This window comes from Boleophthalmus pectinirostris, unplaced genomic scaffold, assembly GCF_026225935.1.
Source record: "Boleophthalmus pectinirostris isolate CB_2022bp ecotype Guang Dong unplaced genomic scaffold, ASM2622593v1 HiC_scaffold_16, whole genome shotgun sequence".
NCBI classification, from domain to species: domain Eukaryota; kingdom Metazoa; phylum Chordata; class Actinopteri; order Gobiiformes; family Gobiidae; genus Boleophthalmus; species Boleophthalmus pectinirostris.
In genome coordinates this window covers 14956537-14977662 of record NW_026571095.1, presented here as the reverse complement: position 1 = coordinate 14977662, position 21126 = coordinate 14956537, and the positions used below count along the sequence as shown (strand labels likewise).

Genomic DNA, 21126 nt, shown 5'->3' with positions numbered 1-21126 from the left:
CTAATACTAATGAACAGGATATTGGTGAGCTTGAAAATAATGAATGATATTCCACTAATTACAAATTCTAGAAATTTGTGACCTGGCAAAAGCAAGATTGATCTCTGTATCACTCTTGAGTCAAGGTCTACACATTATGAGTTTGGGGTGGCTCCTGTTGAAACAATCGGGAAAAAGCGAATACTTCAAACTGACTGGGCAAAATGTCACAACATCTTAGCGAGCAGAGAAATCTAACTTTCGTTAAATCCAGTTGAGAGAAAAGCATAGACATCTTTCTATTTAACAAATGTACTAAAGTGCTTCTCTCAGCACATTCAGAAACGAAATAGTCCATATTTCGGAGGAAATATTTATGTCCATTGATGTTCGTTTGGTTCACTTGGGCGCTTTGCCTTTGGCTTTGGGCCAGACCACAATGCTACCCTGTGATTGGTCCAGTTGCTTTGATCCACTTGTGGTTCGAGCCCAAACACAACAGCTAGCAGAACTATTTCAGAAATTCATCATGCTTTGCAAGGTAAAGAATAGGTACTGCTATATTATAATATAGTACTATATTATATTACTCTTGTAGAAGTAAACTACTTTCCTGTAAATGAATATAGTACAGATGTAGCTTAGTCTCCGTCTCAGTCAAAACTAACTTAGATATAATTCACTTTACATTTGTCCCTGGAAGAGACATGCATCAGAAAAAAGAGCAGAGCAGGCGCCTTTAATTGAGTTTGAGCTACTCGAGCAGAGACACAGCTTCAGTGGGTGAATGAGGTGAAACCTCTGTCTTCCTGCTGCTATAATGTGACTGCATCAACAGTAAGAAGTGCTTATCTTGTCATCTGTTCAAACAGCGATCAGTTCATTATCATGTGATGAGTCTGATCAGCAGTAACCTGCACTTATGTGTGGAGGCAACCTGCCATCACCCCAGGCTCCCAGCCTCACTGTTGTTATTATGGCCTTATACTTCCATCAATTCTAGGACAGATAGTAGGAGCAAATTAAACATTTTTAGTGTTATCATCAGGGAGTCTCTTATCACACTTCTCCCACCATCACGAAGCTCCCAGTAGACACATAGTTCTCACTATTGTCATCCACCACTGAACAAACAAATGAACACCAAAAACCCTGCCATTCTTGTTCTTTTCAACCATTACAATATTTTTTTTTAAATTCCTGCACAAACATTTGACACAATTTGTTTGCAAAAACTACAAAATAGAAATATAACCTTGCCAATGCTTCCAATTAATTTTAAACATTGTCTTAACATACTGTCTATTTGATATTTCATCAACTTATCTAATGGTATGATGATCATATTCAGCTAAAGACTTGTTGTATCTTGAGACAAATAGCAGTATGCATATACATTATCTTTTTGCCAAGGCTCAAAGGAGAGCTTAGCTAAAGGCAGCCCTGCAACCCCCCTTCAGCTCCTCTCTTGCTTGCTTGTCTCGATGAGTAGATGACCTTTGACCTCTTGTCTAGCCACAGCCTCAGGTCTCTGCTCTGTTCAGGTCAGGCCAGGTGTTTCTCAAAAGCCTATTGGCTAGATGGTGACCACATGACATTTGAACTCTATGCACCCAAGAAGCCAAGATGAGGACTTTGAGTTAATTAACAAGGTTTTCCTATTGGAGAGAGTGTGTGTGGGTGTATGCAGGGCAGATAGATCTCGACTTTAGGGAAATTTTACACTTATTAGACAGGCTCACTGGGTCATACATAAAACGGCACATAGCAGTTTATGGTCAGTGCTCATAAATGCTCAACACGCCATGATAATTTGACCTCAGCTGCATTGCTTATTATTATAGTATTGCTGGCACTCTTCAGTATATCCAAGCTTGTATTTTGCATCTTGAGCTTGCTTACATGATTTTCAGCCTCAAATCTTTATTAGCAGTGTCATAGTATTGTTAAATATTATATTATATAGTCCAAATCTCAGGTCACATGCTGTCCCACTAAAAAATCCCTATGGAAATTTTGGAATCTTTGCCATTGTTCCTAAAGGAAAGGGGGCTTCGGTATGGATGTGGGGAATGCCAGGAAATGACAGGCATTCTTTGTAGAGTGATTGAAAATAAACTTGCGCAGGGTCCTTGTTTAGTTCTCAACAGCAAAACTGAGGTGAGGTCTTAACTATTTCACATTGTAGTAGCAGTAGCACTTGTAATTGCTGATGTAGTATTAATATTGGTTATAGTAAAATCACGTACAGTGTAGAGGTGGGAGGTATACCAAATGCTGGATTATATTAGATTTGCCATAACATTATTTGAATATAGTCATTGCCCACCCCTACTAGTACAACAAACTAAATAATAGCAATAACAACTGTGCAAATTGTAGTTTTTCTTCAACCACTGGCAGTTATTAACTTAAAGATATCTAATTGCAGGGGTTAATGGGCTTTCCATTAAACTATAAAATCCAACATAAACATGGAATTTTATTAAAAAATTTAACAGTAATCCAGTTTGTGGATTTGGGCAGTAATAATAAAAAGTTATTTGTACCATCACTCCAGCTTTACATACTTTTACTTGTGTACACCTTTGAATACTCCTTCAAGTGTGTATAACAGATTTTTATTATTCTTTAATTGTGACTTAGCTGTGGTAGCTGTTGTAAATATAAATTATAATTTTACACAAATCAATATGCAATTCATTAATAAAAATTGAAAAATATGATGAAAATTACAGGAAGTAGGGAGGTCTGCTGGTTAGGGAAGATTCTATCCAAAAGTTATCCACATTTTACAGTTAAGAAACAGTTTTTCTGATAATTCAAACATGATTTCAACAAAATAAAGGTGTTTTCTTATGTTTGTATTTATCAGATTTTGTGGGTAACAGTTAAGATTTCACTAGTATGATGTCACGATTTTACAACCAGGAAGTACAATTCTAAACCTAAAAAACAGCCAAATTGGGAAAACTGGGAGTGTGAATGTTTTCACAAAGATCTTAAATATAACGATCTTGACTGTGTTTTAGTAACATGAGTAGTCTAACCTGTCACAGGCACTTTAAACTTCTGTGCTGCACTATGATGGATGCCACAGGACTTTTCCTTAAGAGCTAAATCCTTTTACCAGTTTTCTCGGACTGATCTCACCCCATTTGTCCTCATTTTGCCTTATCTTGGGCTGCAGCGGCGTTCACTCCAGACCCAATGCTCTGGCTCTGACTGTCAAGGAGCGATGCTAGTGCAGGAATGTGGAGCTTTACATTCACTGGGCTGCGGTCAGTTATGGGAGGAACTTAGACTGGCCTCCATACAGTGTACAGTGGGACCTCATATACAGGAGCCGCCTTCATACTGCTGAGTTGGCATAACACAGGGAGGGGGAAAAGACTGGCTTCCTTAACTTTAGAGTTCTTTAATTGCACACATGCAGTCACTAGCTATTAGAAAGGATGGAGGATGGATGATAGAAAACAGGTGGGTGTTTAAGATATCAAGGTTTTAGGGGAAAAAGGGCAGTTAGAGCTTTTACGGTAAATAAGTCGTAAAAGCTGAACTATTAATTCACATAATGGAGGACTTACCCGATAATTTTGAATCAGAACTTACATTTTTTTACATTTCGACATAAAGCCTACTCTTTGGTCACTGATGCTGCAGTTGCTTAACAACTTTTTTGTAGCCTATAGAAAATGCACTTAAAACTATTTTATGTTACAATATAATGGTAAATTGTGTTCTTTTAGTGAGTACATCTTTGGTCTATATCCTAAAGATTAAAAAAAAAACTATTTTTTATCAACTGCAATTAATACCAAAAATACTGAAATAAAAGATAATAGGTGCTAAGGCTGTGGAGGCAGATTTTCAGTTTGTGTAACTTTTCTGATGGAGGGTCCATCAAATGCTTTTCTCCATGGAGATGTTATTGCTTTGTCTGGAATGTTTCACAGTGTGGTATTAAACCTTTTTATCTTCATGGAGACTAACCCAGACCAAGTTACAGATCAGGTCTGTGAAGAGGCAACCACTCAACCAATCACTGTCAGAAAGCCTGTTTTCCTAGGTATTTCTGAGCTGTAAAACACCTGTAACTGAATACATGTAAGGTAGAGCTGTTTAATGTCATACTGTGGAACACTCCAGGCAGAGCAATGACATATCCATGGAAACAAGCAGCCGACGGACCCCCAGCCAAAAAGTGACACAGTGCACATCCACACATTTCCACTCTGCATCCCTTGTGTCCCTGCTGTTGTTGCCTTCCCAGCATGCCTCTGGTAGTTCCCAGGTATGTGAGTGCTGGAGCGTAGCCAGGAGGCAGCTTGTTGTGTCCCTTGTGAGACAATGGCAGCTGCCTTAAGGAGCAGGATGAAAGAGAGTGGGGCAGTGCTGCTACTCTACTTTACAATGGGAAACCTCCTCACTAGTGTGTAGAACAAATAAGCACCTTTTCTTTTGCTGGTCTTTAACAAGCACCAACAGCCATCGTTCATTTTGGAAAAGCTGGAGACTTTGTTTGTGTGAAAAAGAGAAAACTGTCTCTTATCGAGGAGTGGTTATATGCAATTACATGTGTTAAGTGTAAATGTACTCATGAGCTGTAATAAATAGCTCAATCAAACACTTGTGGTTAGAGAGAGAATCTATATTGAATTATAAATTTAACTCTGTGCCACTCAAATGTTAATGCACTGTGAGAAATAAGAACAAGTTCTCAACAGATGAACTCACAATAAATATTAAAGTTAAAGCTTAATATAAGGCCAAAAAATACTATTCATCCATCTCATTTAAGTTATCATAGAAATGTTTGGTATAAATTAGAACAGTTGACATCAAAATCCTTTAGAATCCAAATTAAATTTTGTGTCAGAAGCCTAAATAAATGTAATAATTTTTAAATGATAGTTTTAAATGTTAAATAGGGAACATTGCAAAACTCTCAGATTTCTATATACAAAATCTTAATCAAATATTAAATTTCTGTTATGACGAGAATATGACCCCTGTGGAAAACAATTCAAATCCCACAACAGAGATAAATGAGGATCCTTATTGCTCTTATCTACATTGTACTGTATATGTAATAGTGGCACAAGTCGGTGTGTTATCAGACGGCAGAGGCAGTGGCGGAAGCTGCAGGAGATTTTTATGACTCCACAGACAACCTGTTCTCAGGCACTTCTCTTAGGGCGCTTTTTTATGACATCATAAATTCCTCCATTTCCTCTGTCCAGCCCTAGGTGGGTATAAAGGACATACCTGGCCAGTAATTGTCTGTCTGGCCCCCTTCTCTCTCATCTCTGGTCCTAGTGAGGACTTCCTCTAGACTCTGTGACTGCCCCAAGACACAAACAGCCCCAGATCTGAACCAATAAAAAGTCTTTTATTTGATGACTGATAGGAGTGAGAAGGTTTTTGGTTAGTTGTGTTTTGAGAGAAGTTTTATAGCTTTTTAGCTGGTCATTTTGGTCAGCACAGAGAGTCACAGTGGCACCAGCATTTCAACTTGAGAGTGCACTAAAGAATAACAAAAACAGACCACTCTAGGTTTTGTTGCCATCTTTTGTTTGTTAAAGTCTGAAGATGAAGACCAGAAAAAGAGGGATTAGGGCACGAAAGAAGAGACTTTTTGGGCCAGGCCTCAGAAACATTGTGCGTTCACATATATCTGATGCTCAGCTAGGGGCTTCTGGAACAATACACACACCAGCACGACAACATTCCTGGGGGTTAAAGAGGTCAGAGGTCGCTCAACAACCCCACCCTGTCAATCAGTCCCAAGCCACTAACTTCGAGGCCTTTGTTTTGGCTATATGTCTTCGCACTTCTTGGACAGACTCTGCACCTTGTGTTACAATGCACCCTTTGCACTCTATAGACTTGCACTGCTTTGAGAGTTCACAAATTTTGGTTTAAGATTAGGGTAAGGTTATAGCTTACTGGATGTTTGAAAATGTGAAAAAAACACATGGAATGGAACAAAAGCAATAGCCTAGAATGTAAGGTATGAAATGGATGCAGGTTTAATGCAGTTGGATCAAATTTGATTTCTGAATAGTTAGAATTAGTTTATTGCAAATGCTTAGGTAATAAAATGTCCTCTGAAAACAGGATATATTTCTATTAAATTGTATTATGTTAAAAAAAAACTACATTGTAAATACTTAAAATGTAGTTTGAAGCTCTAAATAATTCTTGTTAATTTCTGAAACTTTCATAATTTTTGGCAGTTGCAGATGTTTTCAAAGTGTGCACTTTGAACTGAATCATAATTTTACAACACACATCTCAACTGACTTTTGCAGCTAGATTTTAAATTTTCCATAACTATTTAGCTCTATTTGGTAACTTTATAAGTCATCTTTTCTAAATCACCGTGACAGAACTATGATTTGACCCAGGGCTGGCTTTACAAATGAAAACTTCCTTCCAATCTAAAATCTGGTTATGCTATGCAATGAGTAAAGGCTGCCATTAGAGTGAGTGTGTGCATGTGTAGGTTTAGAGTGGCATGAGGCCCTCTCAGACTCCCTGCAGGTCTGTTAGTCATTATGTCGGCTGCATGTACACTATACTGTATACAGTGTACTGGACATTAAAGAGTCGCCCACGGGCCACAGACGACCACCCCAGAGACATACACCACTGGCACTTCCTCCTCCCCGTCCCGCCATCACTGCCCCAGGGGAGGGAAGGAGCTGTATTTTGGGATTTCCGCAGGATGCAACAAACATGAATCTTCTCTTGATTTTAAGTGTTCTCAATAGATATAATGCAAAAGGAATGGTTATTGTGAAATGTTTTTATTTAAGTACTGTAGTGAAGTAGAAAGTACCTCATGAATATTACATAATCATAAAAACTGCAATGAAGAATCAAAGTATGTTATTTATTTATTTATTTATTGCCATCTTTTAGAGGTATTATCAGTTAAAATGTGTCGTGGAATTTATCAAAGAGGGTTGTAATAATATTTTGAAACCAGGTAATATATTTTAATTTGACCCTCTGACTTTGATAACTTCACTCACACATACTTGGTTTACAGTACAGTCCAGTCACCACTTCATCCCCGCAGTTAAAAGTGAAAACCAATCTGCCAGCAGCTGTGGATGAGCACCAGAGATGTAGTACGTTTTATTGTCAGGAACAAATACAGGCCTTTTTATTTTGTCTAGCAGCTGACGCCTCTGAGCCTCGCCCGCTCCTCCCAAACCTCCCTTTGTCAGAGAATAGAAGCACATGGAGAAGTTTCATAGCAGGAAATTACGTGGAGAGATTTGCTGTGATTGGTTATGGCAGCAAAGGTCTGGCTGTTTGCCATATGGTAGAATTATCTGCTATTTTAAAAGATTAACCCCTGAAATGTATATACACTGAGTTTATTAGGTACACCTGGAGAGATTTGTGTAACTGCAACCATATACTGTACATAACAAAAGTGAGTTTAGTACTGGCATATGGACAAGAATAAGTTACTAAACAGAATGGGTTGAGACTGTAGCTGTAACTTAGAAGTAACTTTTTTTTTTTACTTAAAGGTGCACTATGTTGCTTTTTGGTTGGGGGTCACCTGCTTGTTTCTATGAATATGTCATTGCTCTGCCTGGAATGTTCCACAGTAAGATATTAAACATACGTTTATTCGACTACTGATGCTTTTATCTGTTAAAGATACCTAAAAAACTAGTCTCCATGAAGATAGAAAGATTTAATATCATACTGTGAAACATTCCAGACAAAGCAGTAACATCTCCATGGAGAAAAGCATTTGACAGACCCTTCACCAGAAAAGTTACACAATGCACCTTTAGCATTCAGAAAATATTTGCCAAGTAGTGGAGGCTACATAGCAGAGGTCGGTCTATACATTACAAAGGGTAGAAATGTTGAGGTGTTGAGTTACTAAGCAGAATGTTGAGACTGAGCTATAGCTGTAACTTACAATTGTATTTTTTTTTTACTCAACATTCAGAAAATATTGGCCAAGTAGTATAGTCTACAGCAGAGGTCAGTCTATACAATACAAGGAATTGGCAGAAACTTTGGATATGTGCAAATTGTACCTAATAATGTGACCACAATCGTTCCTTTGGCCCCAGGATTTAAACTCGCTTAACTACGAGCCTCCCGTTTCACCCTCCACTCCCCCCTCACCCTCACGCCCCAATCCCTACAGACACATATAGACTTATAGAATCAACAGTCCTGGGACACAAAAGAAATATTCAGCTGAAGAGAGGGGGTCCTGATGAGGGCGCGACATAGAACTGCATGGGTCGGACTTGGATGGGGGGTGGATTAACTCAAATTGGCTGGCTGACACTGGAGTTGCCATGGTGAAGCCCCCAGTTCTCTGCTCTTTCGACCCCTGGACTATTTTTCATTTTTGGTCTTTATTGTGCGGTGTAAGTGTTATGGCTGAGCTTACCAGAGCTAGTCAGGATTGAGAGTGTATGTACATATGTAGAGTTAATCATGCTTCAAATCTATAAATATAATGATTTTGTTGTATTTTAAGGTCACACTATATATCTGGTGTATAGTGTATACAATTATGCCTTATTTATCACATTGTCTATTGCTATCTTTTTTGCTACTTGTTTAGAATTTATTGTTACCATTTATAGATTTTTTTACTTTGTTATTATAATATAATGTGTGAGCTACTCTGTCCAAATAATTTCCCTGGTGGATCAATAAGTCTACCTTGAAGTTGCATATTTAATTAATTTTCATTTTTATGTATTAGGTGTCAACTTGGCTGTAAATAGTTACTCTAATTTTGAATTTATTTAAATTTAAAATAACCACAAAAAAATAGCCACTTCTTGATGACATTTGAAGTTATGGCAGCATAGTCCGATGGATATTACTGACGTGGAGTAATGAATGTGGGTCTAGCCTCCAAATGACATCAGTGCCTTGAACGCAGTGTATGAGCATCCTGACGTCAGCACTGTGCAGCTAAAGTAAAGTGACAGTCTCTGGTGGTTGCCCCATCCATCTCTAAGGGCTGCTCACTCACAATGGGAGCTCTGAGGCTCTGTGCAGAGAGGGCCCAGGCGTGTAGCAGGACAGCACTGCATTGTTCCCTGGGTTACTCGCCTGGAGGAACTGAAGCATGGGTATTGGTTGTTTTACATAAGCAATTCTAACATGTACTCTAAAATCATTATAAGGTTTTGTTTTAAGCTTATTAAAGATTGAGATTAAAGAGCTAGTTAGTTTATTCATCTCAAAAGAAATTCATGGATGGATTGGTGGATGGAAGAATACTTTTGCCTTAATAGCAATGCATAGTATTACAATGATCATGTGTGGTTTTACAAGAATAAACAACAAACAATAAAGAAATGTACATTTCTGTTCATTTTAGCAACTTAATTCTCAATTCCAAAGATCCCAGTGACATTTAGGCAGAATACTACTGTTTGTGTAATGAGATCAATACTGGCCCTCTAGTTCATGAGAAATACATCTATGTTATTGTATGTTTCAGAGGCCGTTGGATTGAAGACTTCCAGGTGGTAAATGCTTGGATAATCTCGTGTTTCTCCCTTTGCCTGCCCCGGTGAACATTCAACGCTGTCGGTGAGTTTTGTATGAATCACATTTAAACCATCGACCGTTGACTGTGCCCCGTGACCAGGCCCTGATGTCACAGAATGCATAAACTCTGGCATCAAAAAGCCCACGCAGAAGAAGAAGAGGCTACGAGATGCCACAGCAGCTAAAGAGCAAGGGTCACAATCAACATTCATTGCTGTCGCTGGGTTGGACTGTGTAGAAAAGCTCACTGAACAATGAGTGCAACTGTGGCCCAGATCTGCATGACTCACTCCACGGACAGTCATCTCAATGGGTAAGTGAAGTATGTGTAAAAATGTAGATTTATTGTAAACTTAAAATGTGTCTTTATTTTTGAAAATAGAGGCCTGGATGCAGATTAATATTAGGGATGCACCACTCCATCTGTTTGTGTCCCAATACAAATTCAAATACTATGAATTTAAGTATCTGTTATTGTCAACCAATACCATTGCAGAGACTGAAAACTGCATTGACTTCTTTTAGACAAAAATAAAATAAGACAAAACTGATCTAAATGTGTTATGTAGCTGTTATCAACTAACTACAGAACAGCTTTGCATAAGAAAAAATTCTTTCTGGACCAACTACGATCAGTAAACCTCCAAACTGGTTCAACCAATACTTGGAATCCGATATCTGATCTAGAAATTTTTGTGTATCAAAGGGACAATGCAATTTAAAAGACAAGATAATGCAAAAGAAAAACATGTACTTTGTTGTAGCCAAAGCTAATTTCCAGCTCTAACTCATAATGCATTAACTTTTTTGCACACCAGGCCACAGTGGAAGGATCTGACAGGAGGTTTGTGTACAAATCTTTCTTATGTTTTTTATTCATACAGTATTTTTTGGACTTGAAGGCATTATCAAAACCTTTCACATATAAGGGCAAAAACTAGCTATCAGTATGTTGCATTTAGAAAGCCCACAGTTTAAAATAGCTGCTTTATGGTTAATATCTCTGTAGTTACTGGGCCTATCCACATGAAACAAAAGCTGGCATAAAGTCTTGTGTCTCCTATAGCATTATTCAAACCCCAAAATTTGATTGGTAATGTGTAAAAACAAAACAAAAAACAAAAACACCACTGTAAACCATAGAATTAAAATGGTAAGTTTGTGAAGCCAAGAGGAGAAGAAAGAAGAGAACAGTAATGACAAGGTTCAACATCTGTGGATCATAATTTTTTTCTTCCAAAAACAATAAATCTCCCATAGTTACTACCTAAGCCCCTGCCCTTCATCTGAAAGCATGACATCATCAAATTCTAGTGCAGAGAATTCAACCTATTCTTCTCCTAAAATTATTTAAGGATTTGTGGTTCAACAGAAATAGCATTTACCCCTAAACTACAAGATGTTTGACTACATTGGTGATTTTATTTTTTTCTTTTGTGTTGTATACGTCTTAGTTTTCCTATTTTCTGTACTTCTTCTCGTGTCCTCTCCAATGTTCAGGGGCAGATAGAGACACAAATAGCATTCTGGCTCTGAGCTTGTCCTCATCCTCCTCTCCACGGCTTTAATTGGTGGTTGTGTGTGCAAGGGGGAAGGAAGCAGAGTGAATGTGTAATCATTTGGAGTCTCTTCTCCTTTAGACGTTTCATCCCTCTCTTTTTTGTTTGTCTAATTATACAGCGGGCTCGGTTATCTCTGCGTTAACTGTGTATCTGGCAATGCGTGAATGAGTGACAAGTCAGAACAAAGGACAGAAAGATTATAGCACTAAAGGAAATGATCACTAAGTGTGTTTTGTGTGACGCTCCAGCTGCAAATGTGCTGGGACAAAGGCGAAGAGCTAATAGTGAAGTCGAATTGTTTTCACCTATGATCGAGGATGGCTCATTATTTGTGTGTGTGTGTGTGTGTGCTACGATGATAGAAGACCTGTCTGCTGATCTCAGGGTGTAATATGTTATAATGCTTGCTACACTGACGCCCCACAGCATCATGGGAAAACGTCTATAACCTTCTCTGACCGTCTAGAACCAAATGGCTGTCTCTAGTGTGAAATGTGTCATAGATCAGTTCTAAACATGGCCTATAAAATTAAATTAATTGTTTGAAATGTAGGCCGTTATGTCAGTTTCAGATGACATCTCAGCATTCTACAGACCAATAATATTTAATACAGATGGGTGAAGCCGAAATGAATATTGTTAAAATCTATATTCTTGTTGTGTACAGTTATGTACAGTGAGTTCAACATTTTTGTTCAGTTGAGTTCAGTTATTTTTTGGATATTTCATGGCAAAGTACAATGTGATCAGTAGTGGCCAACAAGTGTCCAATGTCCCCCTTGTGAGAGTATGACATCATCACACCCTAGACTCTGAAAACCAACATCAGAGAGCCATAATTTATTCCTTTTAGCAAAATTAGCAAAGATTTTTAAGGAAGTGAAAAGTAGTTACTAGTGTTAATAAGTAGGCCTAACGTATGTGTTACATGAAATGATTTCGATACACAAGTCATGCGTGGTACTGGCACTGCATGTAAAAATCGAGAACGTGAAAATAAATAGCCTATATGACTATCTATGCACATTTGAAAAGCTTAGATAAAGCTATAGGCGCCTACTGAAAGAACAAACCCTAGTGAACCACTGAACGTGAAACACATTCACACAATCACACGTTTAATGCATTGGTCCAACTTTTTGAATTTTTCTACTAGGTTGTATTTGTTGTTTCATTTCAATAAAGCCTATTTTAAATAGAACATTTGAGTATCTTGTCATTATTAAATTTTATCAAACACCATTTTTGATGTCGTTTACGGCTCGGTGCAGTTGCCTCTCCACGTGTATTATTCATAGCAAAGCTCTCAGTTCAGTGGTGCAGAACAGTGGAGGTGATGTAATCGCGGCTGTCGGCGTCAATGGCCTTAAAGCAGTTTAGGACAGATTCATGCGCCTCAAGGCCCGGACGGGACATACACGGTGGGCAAGGCCAGGTCTATGGATCTTCACTACAAACTGACAACTGCCCAAGAATCAAGAATTGACTGAAATAATAAAAAGGTTTTGTTTGTTTCTTTGTTTGTTAATATGAAGTCACGCAAGCACGCTTGTGTGTGAAATGTTCGTTTTCGCATAATAATAATAAATATTTCCACATGTTCTGGCCCTTTTATTGTAGACTAATTCTTTATTATGAGATTCTGCTGCCATCTAGTGTTTAATCAGGTGTTAGGGTCCTAGTCCGTCTATACAAGCTCAATGCTCAAGTCTAAAACTTTTGTGATAATTTATGTTTTGCTACAAGAAACAAGGTAAGTAAACATTAAGTAATAAAGCAGAAGAAAATGGACGGATGGATGCAGGGAATGTATTTTATATACTAATTGCCAAAAGCAAAAACTGGTCTCACAAAAACATCTTGTTTAATTTATTAAAATATATAAAGAATACATAGTATTTCATATTAAAACATTTTACTATATACAAATCATTGACCAATGAACAAAATACACTTTACAGATGATCAGAGTGACACATTCAAATATCTTTTCTATTTGTGAGTGGTTCTCATGTGAACCAGCTGCGCTTTATTCCTGAAATATAAGTAAAGGTTATCAGTTAAGACAAAATGTAGGTGTAATAACTTTTTAAAATCTGAACAGTATTGTACCTGAAACGGTTTACATAATCCATCACCCAGTTTGAAGCCGGATTAAAACATACCATTCCTTTTTTTGTGTGGAAACTGCACCCAAACATACATAACATTAATAAAGTGTGGTTTAATTAAGTATAATAAATATAAATATATATTAAAAAAATACTCACATAATAGCATTCATGTTACAGTACTCTTTGTCTGTTTGAATAGACACACCTTTTATCCAATTAAAGGGTATTTTCATTGTAGAGTACTTTCTGCAACATGGAATATATGCTGTGGGGAAGTAAAGAACTGATTATTGAAAGAAAACATTAAACATTAAAAAGTTGAAACTATTTTGAAGTGTTTTTACCTCCAGATGCATAGAAAGTGTTGAGAGAAAAGAGGCACAGAGCTGAGAGCAGGAGTAGTGAGATCTGGGGGCTGGTTGAAACCATCTTGTCTGCAAAGTGTACAGGGGGAGAGGAGAAGCATCTCTCTTTATATGCACACAGAGAACAGAAGTTTCCAGTTGTGCCTACATCGACAATTTAACCAAACCCCCCCTATTTTTCCCCTCTCCATGACCAAGATGGAATGAGAATGCAAAATTTCAATGCTATATTAAAGTATATATATATACTTTTTTGGGGGGGTCCATACTACACATACAGTTTATTTTATTCAAATAATTTATTTTCTCATAATTCATCATAATTTATATTTTATTTGCTATTACGTTGAAGCATACAAAATCCTAGTTTGTGAATTTTGCTCACCAGCAATGGCAATAAAACGTCTTCTGATTCTGATTCTGATTTTGAATAAATTTGTAGTCTTTTTAGATAACTGATGCAATAGCATTCTGAGGAATTCTTATTACTGACTAAGTGACTTATTAATAAACTGTATATATTTAGTTGTCTTCAGTTACACTAAATCAGTTTTTAAGATCTACTTTTGGAGTCACAAATGCCCCAGGGCAAACTGCTTGTGCTTTCCAGTAACACATTCATCTATGAATTTCTATTTAAGATCAAATCCACAGTAGTTTTTAAAAGACATTTCCATACAGCTCAAACATTGAGAGGTACACAACTACATTCCTACCATAATAGCCTACATACAACTTTACAACAACTCACCTTTATGTAACACATAACACAATGTCATGTCAATCACTATTTCATCTTTGCACTGTTTCGCTTATTGACCACTTGTATATAGCCAAGATAGATTTTTATTTCCCCACATTTCTATATTTTTATTTGTACTTACACATACAATGGTATAATTATGTGATATATGACACCAGTCTTTTTCTATTTTTGCCATTTATTTTTAATTTATTATTACCATTTATATTTTTCTATTTGTTATTATAATATATTGTGATGTGAGGAGCTACTGTGTCCAAATAATTTCCCTAAGTCTAACACATTCTTAACACACATAGAGAAGTATGGATAGCGATGGGAGATTATGTTTTGTTTCATACATCACATCTTCAAAAAATAAAATAAAATAAAATTTAATTAATAATTAAAAATTATGGTCTTTTTAATTAAATTGTGAATTATTGGCAATCTGAAAGTGTACATAAACTGATCTAATTTTTTTTGACACTTACTAATCAATTAGTCAACTGCTGTCACACCCTTTTTGGTTTTAAGACTATACTTAAATGATATATAAGTAGATAACATCATTGAGTTTTTGTCAGGGTTCTTATCTGACATCAAAGTGCATAATTGCATTTACGGTAGGCTGCTCCGAGACTTGACATGAGGTTAGAGAGAGGGGGTCCTTTTCTAGGTCAAGAAACCTCAACAAGAGAAACATGTACGCATTTTAGCATTAAGTAGGCCATAGAGAACAAAAATTGCTTGATTAAACTTTCCAACCCAACCAAGTTTTATAGCACTCACTGACTTTCCATTTTTAAAAATAGTACCTTTACACCCAAGTTTCATTTTGGGTGTCATTGCATTTATGACAGTGTAGTTGTTGAAGTTTGCATTGGGCAATGCTGTATGTATCAAAAGTTTTGCCTCCAACCCATTTTGTATTTCTTATCTTCTCCATCTTAACTGTGCGATCTGTTCTACTTAAAAGGGACTTTTTGACCACAACTTCACTTATAATAGGTCACGTAAAAGATTGGTTTAGATTATACACTGAGGTTTCCGTTGCCAAGTATTTAAGTCCCTCCATGAGGTCGAATATTTTAATCGTGACAGTAAGTCGTTCATGAAACATGGCCAACCTGTCTGTGTGTGCAACCATGATGATGGTGATTCTGATGCTTGGGGAAAGCAGTGAGTATGAATTTATGTTTGATACTGAAATAGATAACTGAAAGTGGAGAGCTCTGTATAATGCAATCCTAAAATATTTTCTCATTTTCAGGTTCAAGTAAATGCTGCACAACATATGATCCAATTAGACCCCCCAGAAAAGCACTGATATATTACATCGTTCAAGATATAACAGAGTTATGTCACATCAGAGCCATAATGTGAGTAAATATTGGTTAAAGTATTACCTTTTGCCGAAGTAAATGCAACTAAATATTTTGCATTGTGTTTACAGTTTCCAAACAGTAGTACCTAAAAAACAAGGAATGGGAACTAAACTGCTGTGTGCAAACCCTGTCAGCGATTGGGTGATTAGGGCCATGGAAACTGTTCCACAGTATGATATTTCTCTTCATTCAAAATCTGCTCTTTCATTTTGACATAACCAGCTTTTGACAGTGATTTTTCTCTTTTTTAGCTATGATCAGTGGAAGAAGAAAATTATCTGAACTAATATTTTGGGTTCTTATTGGTCAGTTAATCTTTATTATAACTTATTTTAAGACTAAATGATAACTATGTAAGCAGCAGTTCTTTTCTAACATCAAAGTGCAAATGTTTGTTGTGGGCTGCTCTCAGTATGTCATGGTGAGGTTTGAGAGAGGGTCCATTTCTAGGTCAAGAAACCCCAACATAAAAATTACAAGAATCTTACGCCTAATCATAAAATGCTGAATGCTAAAATTTAATTAAATTTGGAGCTATTCCCTTGCTCACACTGTTCTGATTTAGGATTGGATTTATGCATTGGAAATACCCCAGTTAACATCCCTTTTGAGGGATATTCCACACGTCATTATGCTCAAATCTAAAAAACGTGTTTTATGTTGCCCCAAATAATGGTCATTATTTAAAATACAGTTTCATTCTAGAGTGCAGGCTGTAAATGCCAGGGTTATGGTTATTATGAACATCGGATCATTTGAGTGATCGGCCTCAGTCATAATATCATAGTTAAAACATGTTTTTAATAGTTTCTTCACATCTGATTGCACATTCCAATTCTCCTGTGGTTCTTGAACACTGGAATTTCTCCTTTGGGATCTATAAAGGTTATCTTATCTTATCAAGTCTATTTTATGTTAATGTTGTGTGTTGAGTTTGTGCATGTTCTTTGCTTTAATATGACTATATGTAAATATATATTGTATAAAAAATTGAACACACGTGTTTCACCACAAATCTCAATAAAAAAGTCCAAGCCTGGTTGCGTGTAATATCGTCTATTACCACTAGGCGGAGGTAGTGTTTCAGAGCACAGGAAGGATTCACCACATGAGTGAAACAGATGAGCGGAAAAGATTTGAGGCAGCAGCAGAGATGTGTTGTGATGCCTTGAAGAATACTCATGCAACCCGCTGAATAATTTATTTGAGGGTTCTCGTAAGACTATCTAACGAGATTGGCAACATTACAATGAGGAGATCATTAATTGCATTTAGCTAGTGTAAACAGAGTTAAAGCTTAGCTTATGTTTTGATGGAGGAGGACCTATGCTAGACAAGAGGGAGGTAGGAGTAATTGTAATACGCTAACGTTGATTTGTTTAGCCTTTTCCTATACTCGCACATACTCACTTTTTCTCTGCCCCATAGTGTAACATGGACGAGATGGTGATCCTAGCTGTTCATCCACTGATCTAGGGGCTCTCCGTGGGTGGGCTTATTGAAGAAGCCATGGAGAGAGGAGGGAAGGCTGCAGATGAAGACGCGGGTTTGTTTGTGGACTCGGAATTTCCTGCAGATGACTCAGCCCTGTTGTCAGATTGCTCCACTCCCATCATTAAACTGAAGGGCAAAGTCACCTGGATGCGTCCCCAGGTTAGCTGCAGTTCAGGGATAAACAATTATAATAGTTATTTTTATAAATACTTTATAACATAGGATTTACTGTCTAAATCCACCTGAAACGTTGTAAGTCATGAGCTGTGTGTTCTGTAATTCAGGAGATCTGCCAGTCACCAGAGTTATTCCCTCAAGATATCAGCTTGGGTCATGCAAAGCAAGGTTTATTGGGAGACTGCTGGCTTCTTTGTGCCTGCACAGTCTTACTGCAAAACAAACATTTACTAAACAAGGTTCCATAAAGAATAATTATATTTTCACATTTCCTTTAGTGGTATGATGTCAGTGATCTTAATAATATCTTAACTCTGTAGGTGATTCCGCCAGACCAACCTACATGGGGAGACAGTGGATACAAAGGATTTTTTCATTTTTGTTTTTGGCAGTATGGTCACTGGAAAGATGTTATCATTGATGACCTCTTGCCATGTATTGACTTAAAACCATGTTTTTCTCGGTGCCTTTCTCCAACTTCCTTTTGGGTAGCACTGTTGGAAAAAGCCTATGCCAAGTGAGAAGTTACTAACTTATATATACATTTGGTGGTTTGTAACTATCTACTAATAGGCTGTTTCCTCTCTCTCTCCCTTCTCTTTCAGGCTCTATGGCTCTTATGAGAGGCTTTGGGCAGGACAAGTATCTGAGGCTTGGGTTGATCTTACTGGTGGCCTGGCTGAGCACTGGAGTTTGGGTGCCATTGGAACTGAAGAAGAGAATGATAAACAACAAGACACAGATCTGGTCAGAAGAAGACCAGACCTTGTGAAGTTTGGGAAGGATAACTGCATACTTAGCTGCTCCATTAACAGCAGGACAGCAGGTTAGAAGGCAACACTGAAATTGTTTAAAAAAAATATATATACAGGTCTTTGTGTTATTACTTACCTCTTGTTTAAACTTTACAGTTGAAGAGGCCAATGAGCTTGGTCAGTATCATGCCCTAATTGTTTTAGAGTGGCTAGAAGTGAGCACCGTGTCAGGAGACAAAGTCCATCTTCTCCGGATTAGAAATCCGTGGGGCAGATGCTCTTGGACTGGGTCCTGGGGTGAAGGGTTAGTCTAGCATGTTTTTTGTGTGCTTGTCTCTCATTTGAGCTTTGAAAAAGTTATTTATATCTTGCATTGCAGTGGACATAGTTGGAGTTCTCTTGATCCTTTATGTGCAGTGGATTTGCAAGCAAGAATTTCACAAGGGGAATTCTGGTTGGATGAGGAAGAGTTTGTATATATGTTTGATGATGTTATTGCAGGATATAAAGTTGATGAGAATGGACACCTTATAAGCATATACTCAGGTATTTGTTTAAGCATGTTTTAGTTGTAAATGAAATATTACTTTTTTGTTTAGTCATCATTGGCTGATTTTGCAGGACACATATTACTACACCGTCACCAGCTGGCTGGTGAGTGGATAAAGGGATGCTCTGCTGGTGGTAGTAGGAACAGCAGTAGCTACAGCACCAATCCAAAGTACTGGCTCAAAGTTAGAGAAAGAGGCGAGGTGTTGGTAGCACTCCTGCAGCATAAAGAAAATAAGAGGGTGGACAAATCGGTACACATGCTATTTGAAGACCTCAGAATGAATAAGCACCAGCATTACCAAGCTATTGCCCTGCACATTTGGAAGGTTTGCATAGTTGTATAGTTAGCAGAACTGTTTCATGAAGACTTACCTGTCAATGAATAATTATTATCCTCTTCTTTTTTCTAGGTGGAGAAGAGGCGTTTTAATTTGAGACGAGTGTTAAATACAGCTCCATTTGCTTCTACTCACTGCCATGCTTATGATAGAGAAGTGGTCCTCCATCAGGAGCTAGAGCCTGGATACTACCTTATGATCCCCAGCACCTACCAGCCAGAAGCTGAGGCCCGATTTCTCCTAAGGGTCTTCTCTTCTTCATCCACTTCTCTCAGGTAATAAAATACCACATGAGTTCTAACTTGTCAAAGTTTTGCAAACATGTCCTTACTTCTTAAAAGTACAACTGTTTTGATTTTTACTTATAATTTACGATAAATTAAAATTTTGGTTACTCCACAGTACACTGAAAAGCACAGCACTGTCACTGCCATTAACGCTCGGAGGAGAATGGGACAATAGTTACTTTCAGGGAGCTTGGGTCAAGGGAAGCACTGCAGGAGGAAGCAGGAATTTCCATTCTCACTGGTGTAACCCGCACTTCCTGTTCAGTGTGTGCAATGACACCATGCAGATTCCAGGAGTCAATATCAGAATCACATTACATCAAAAAAAACCTGAAAACAGTTTACATCCAATTGGCTTTCATGTCTACAAGGTGAGTCAATCAGTAGAAATACAGTAGTCCAGTGTGGAATTAGATGCATTCTAATCCAATATAATTATATTTATTTTATACTAATATACTATCAATATTAAATCTTTTTAGACCCAAGATGGTATACCTGAAGCCAAGTCTCAAAAAAATAATGAACCTGTAGCCAGCTGTATTCCTCACTGCTACAACCAGGTTGTGGCCCTACCGTGCAGTCTTACTCCTGGAGTGTACACCATTGTGCCGTCAACATACGAGCCTGACTGTCCTGCCAACTTCACCATCTGCATATCTCGTAGGGTACACAGGTAGGACTGGATTGCAGATAAAAATGTTATTTCACTTCTACAGGCACATTTTACCTATTGCTATTTCAGGAAAGTGGTGAGATGTCAAGAGACACTTGGAAAGGCCATTCAAGAGGTTTGTTAATTGTCAATTATAGTACTATAAATAATCAAGGGGTTTCAAGTAGTGATCCACTGATAGCTGCCTTTGTTTTGGAAATTAGTTGATTCAGGAACAAAAAAAATGCTGGACTGGGTATATAATACCCAAGTAGTATAGTGTTTGAAACATTTATTTACGGCATTAAATCATAATTTTTTGCTTGTCTCTTTGCGGCAGATATCTTGTACGTCTTTGATGCAGAATTAGTGCCGACAGCTCCTCCAATGATGTCGGCTAACCTCACTATGGCCTCTGGCACAGGATGAAAGAACTATATCTTCAGTCCATGTTTACCAGCCCAGCACTGTGTGCATGTCTATGTGTGCATGTGTACCATGAATGTTGAGGAATGCAAGCAAAATTAGTGAGAATGTATGTCGGTACTCATAGCCTCTTTATCAAGAGTTTCTGAGGCTCTGGACTGTGGGCAGTCACACACTTATCAGCCATTAGGACATCAGAGGCTGTCGGTGGGCTGGGCTGCTAATGAGCTATGACGGGACTGGCTGGTGTAAACAAACAGCCGCCATTGAAGGGCCTGCTGCTGCTCTTGCCCATTCACTCACTGGTGCGCTTTCTGGCCAAGAACAAAGTCCTCTCTTATGAGAGGCACAGGGGGCATGGGGCGACTGATGGTCTCAAACAGGAGAGCCAACAAAACGACACCATAACGTGCCATACCATGCCAAAGCAGTCCTCCCATTTTCCTCTATTCATTAGGTTTATATACTGTTTTGTTGCAACAGCGGGGCCATCAATCTTACCCTTGTAAAGTATAGATCCATGAGTTTACCTTACTGCCTATATTAGAACAGTGTTTTTGAAAATGATCCCTAAACCGATTATTTGAGTTTTTGTTAATTATAATATTTTGTAATGTGTGGCTCTGAATAATAATAAAACTCTGAACTTTCTGTCTCTTCGTTCTGTTTATTGATAAATGTTGTAACGCCACATGATTAAAATACTACTACACTTCAGCTGAGTACAGAGA

At 37.7% G+C, this 21126-nt stretch overlaps 3 protein-coding genes across 3 annotated transcripts; 2 read left to right on the top strand and 1 right to left on the bottom strand.

Annotated features, from left to right (window-relative positions):
* Positions 1–13036: 13036 nt before the first annotated feature.
* LOC110158555 (C-C motif chemokine 4-like) lies at positions 13037–17251 on the bottom strand. Its single transcript, XM_020923064.2, has 5 exons — positions 17122–17251; positions 13561–13650; positions 13373–13481; positions 13215–13289; positions 13037–13137 (listed from the first exon to the last, which is right to left on the bottom strand). Exons 1-5 carry the CDS (start codon positions 17135–17137, stop codon positions 13095–13097), a joined length of 333 nt encoding a protein of 110 aa, XP_020778723.1. The 5' UTR covers positions 17138–17251; the 3' UTR covers positions 13037–13094.
* On the top strand, positions 15408–16630 carry LOC129408308 (C-C motif chemokine 4-like). The gene is made up of 4 exons (XM_055151520.1): positions 15408–15505; positions 15597–15705; positions 15780–15881; positions 15963–16630. The coding sequence occupies exons 1-4, from the start codon at positions 15445–15447 to the stop codon at positions 15991–15993; spliced, it is 303 nt and encodes a 100-aa protein (XP_055007495.1). The 5' UTR covers positions 15408–15444; the 3' UTR covers positions 15994–16630.
* On the top strand, positions 16830–21046 carry capn10 (calpain 10). The gene is made up of 13 exons (XM_020923035.2): positions 16830–17055; positions 17140–17364; positions 17490–17621; positions 17703–17899; positions 17988–18208; positions 18294–18441; positions 18517–18683; positions 18759–19015; positions 19100–19302; positions 19430–19685; positions 19797–19990; positions 20060–20105; positions 20310–21046. The coding sequence occupies exons 2-13, from the start codon at positions 17221–17223 to the stop codon at positions 20337–20339; spliced, it is 1995 nt and encodes a 664-aa protein (XP_020778694.1). The 5' UTR covers positions 16830–17055; positions 17140–17220; the 3' UTR covers positions 20340–21046.
* The last annotated feature ends 80 nt before the right edge of the window (positions 21047–21126 follow it).

Bases quoted from the DNA above. Each gene is read 5' to 3' on its own strand.
- LOC129408308 (XM_055151520.1), top strand. From the start codon at position 15,445: ATGGCCAACCTGTCTGTGTGTGCAACCATGATGATGGTGATTCTGATG. The intron at 15,506-15,596 runs GTGAGTATGAAT...TCTCATTTTCAG, and splicing joins TCTGATGCTTGGGGAAAGCA to GTTCAAGTAAATGCTGCACA. The intron at 15,706-15,779 runs GTGAGTAAATAT...TTGTGTTTACAG, and splicing joins TGTCACATCAGAGCCATAAT to TTTCCAAACAGTAGTACCTA.
- LOC110158555 (XM_020923064.2), bottom strand. The intron at 13,482-13,560 runs GTAAAAACACTT...ACTTCCCCACAG, and splicing joins CACTTTCTATGCATCTGGAG to CATATATTCCATGTTGCAGA. The intron at 13,138-13,214 runs GTACAATACTGT...CTTATATTTCAG, and splicing joins GATTATGTAAACCGTTTCAG to GAATAAAGCGCAGCTGGTTC.
- capn10 (XM_020923035.2), top strand. From the start codon at position 17,221: ATGGAGAGAGGAGGGAAGGCTGCAGATGAAGACGCGGGTTTGTTTGTG. The intron at 18,684-18,758 runs GTATTTGTTTAA...CTGATTTTGCAG, and splicing joins CCTTATAAGCATATACTCAG to GACACATATTACTACACCGT. The intron at 20,106-20,309 runs GTTTGTTAATTG...TCTTTGCGGCAG, and splicing joins TTGGAAAGGCCATTCAAGAG to ATATCTTGTACGTCTTTGAT.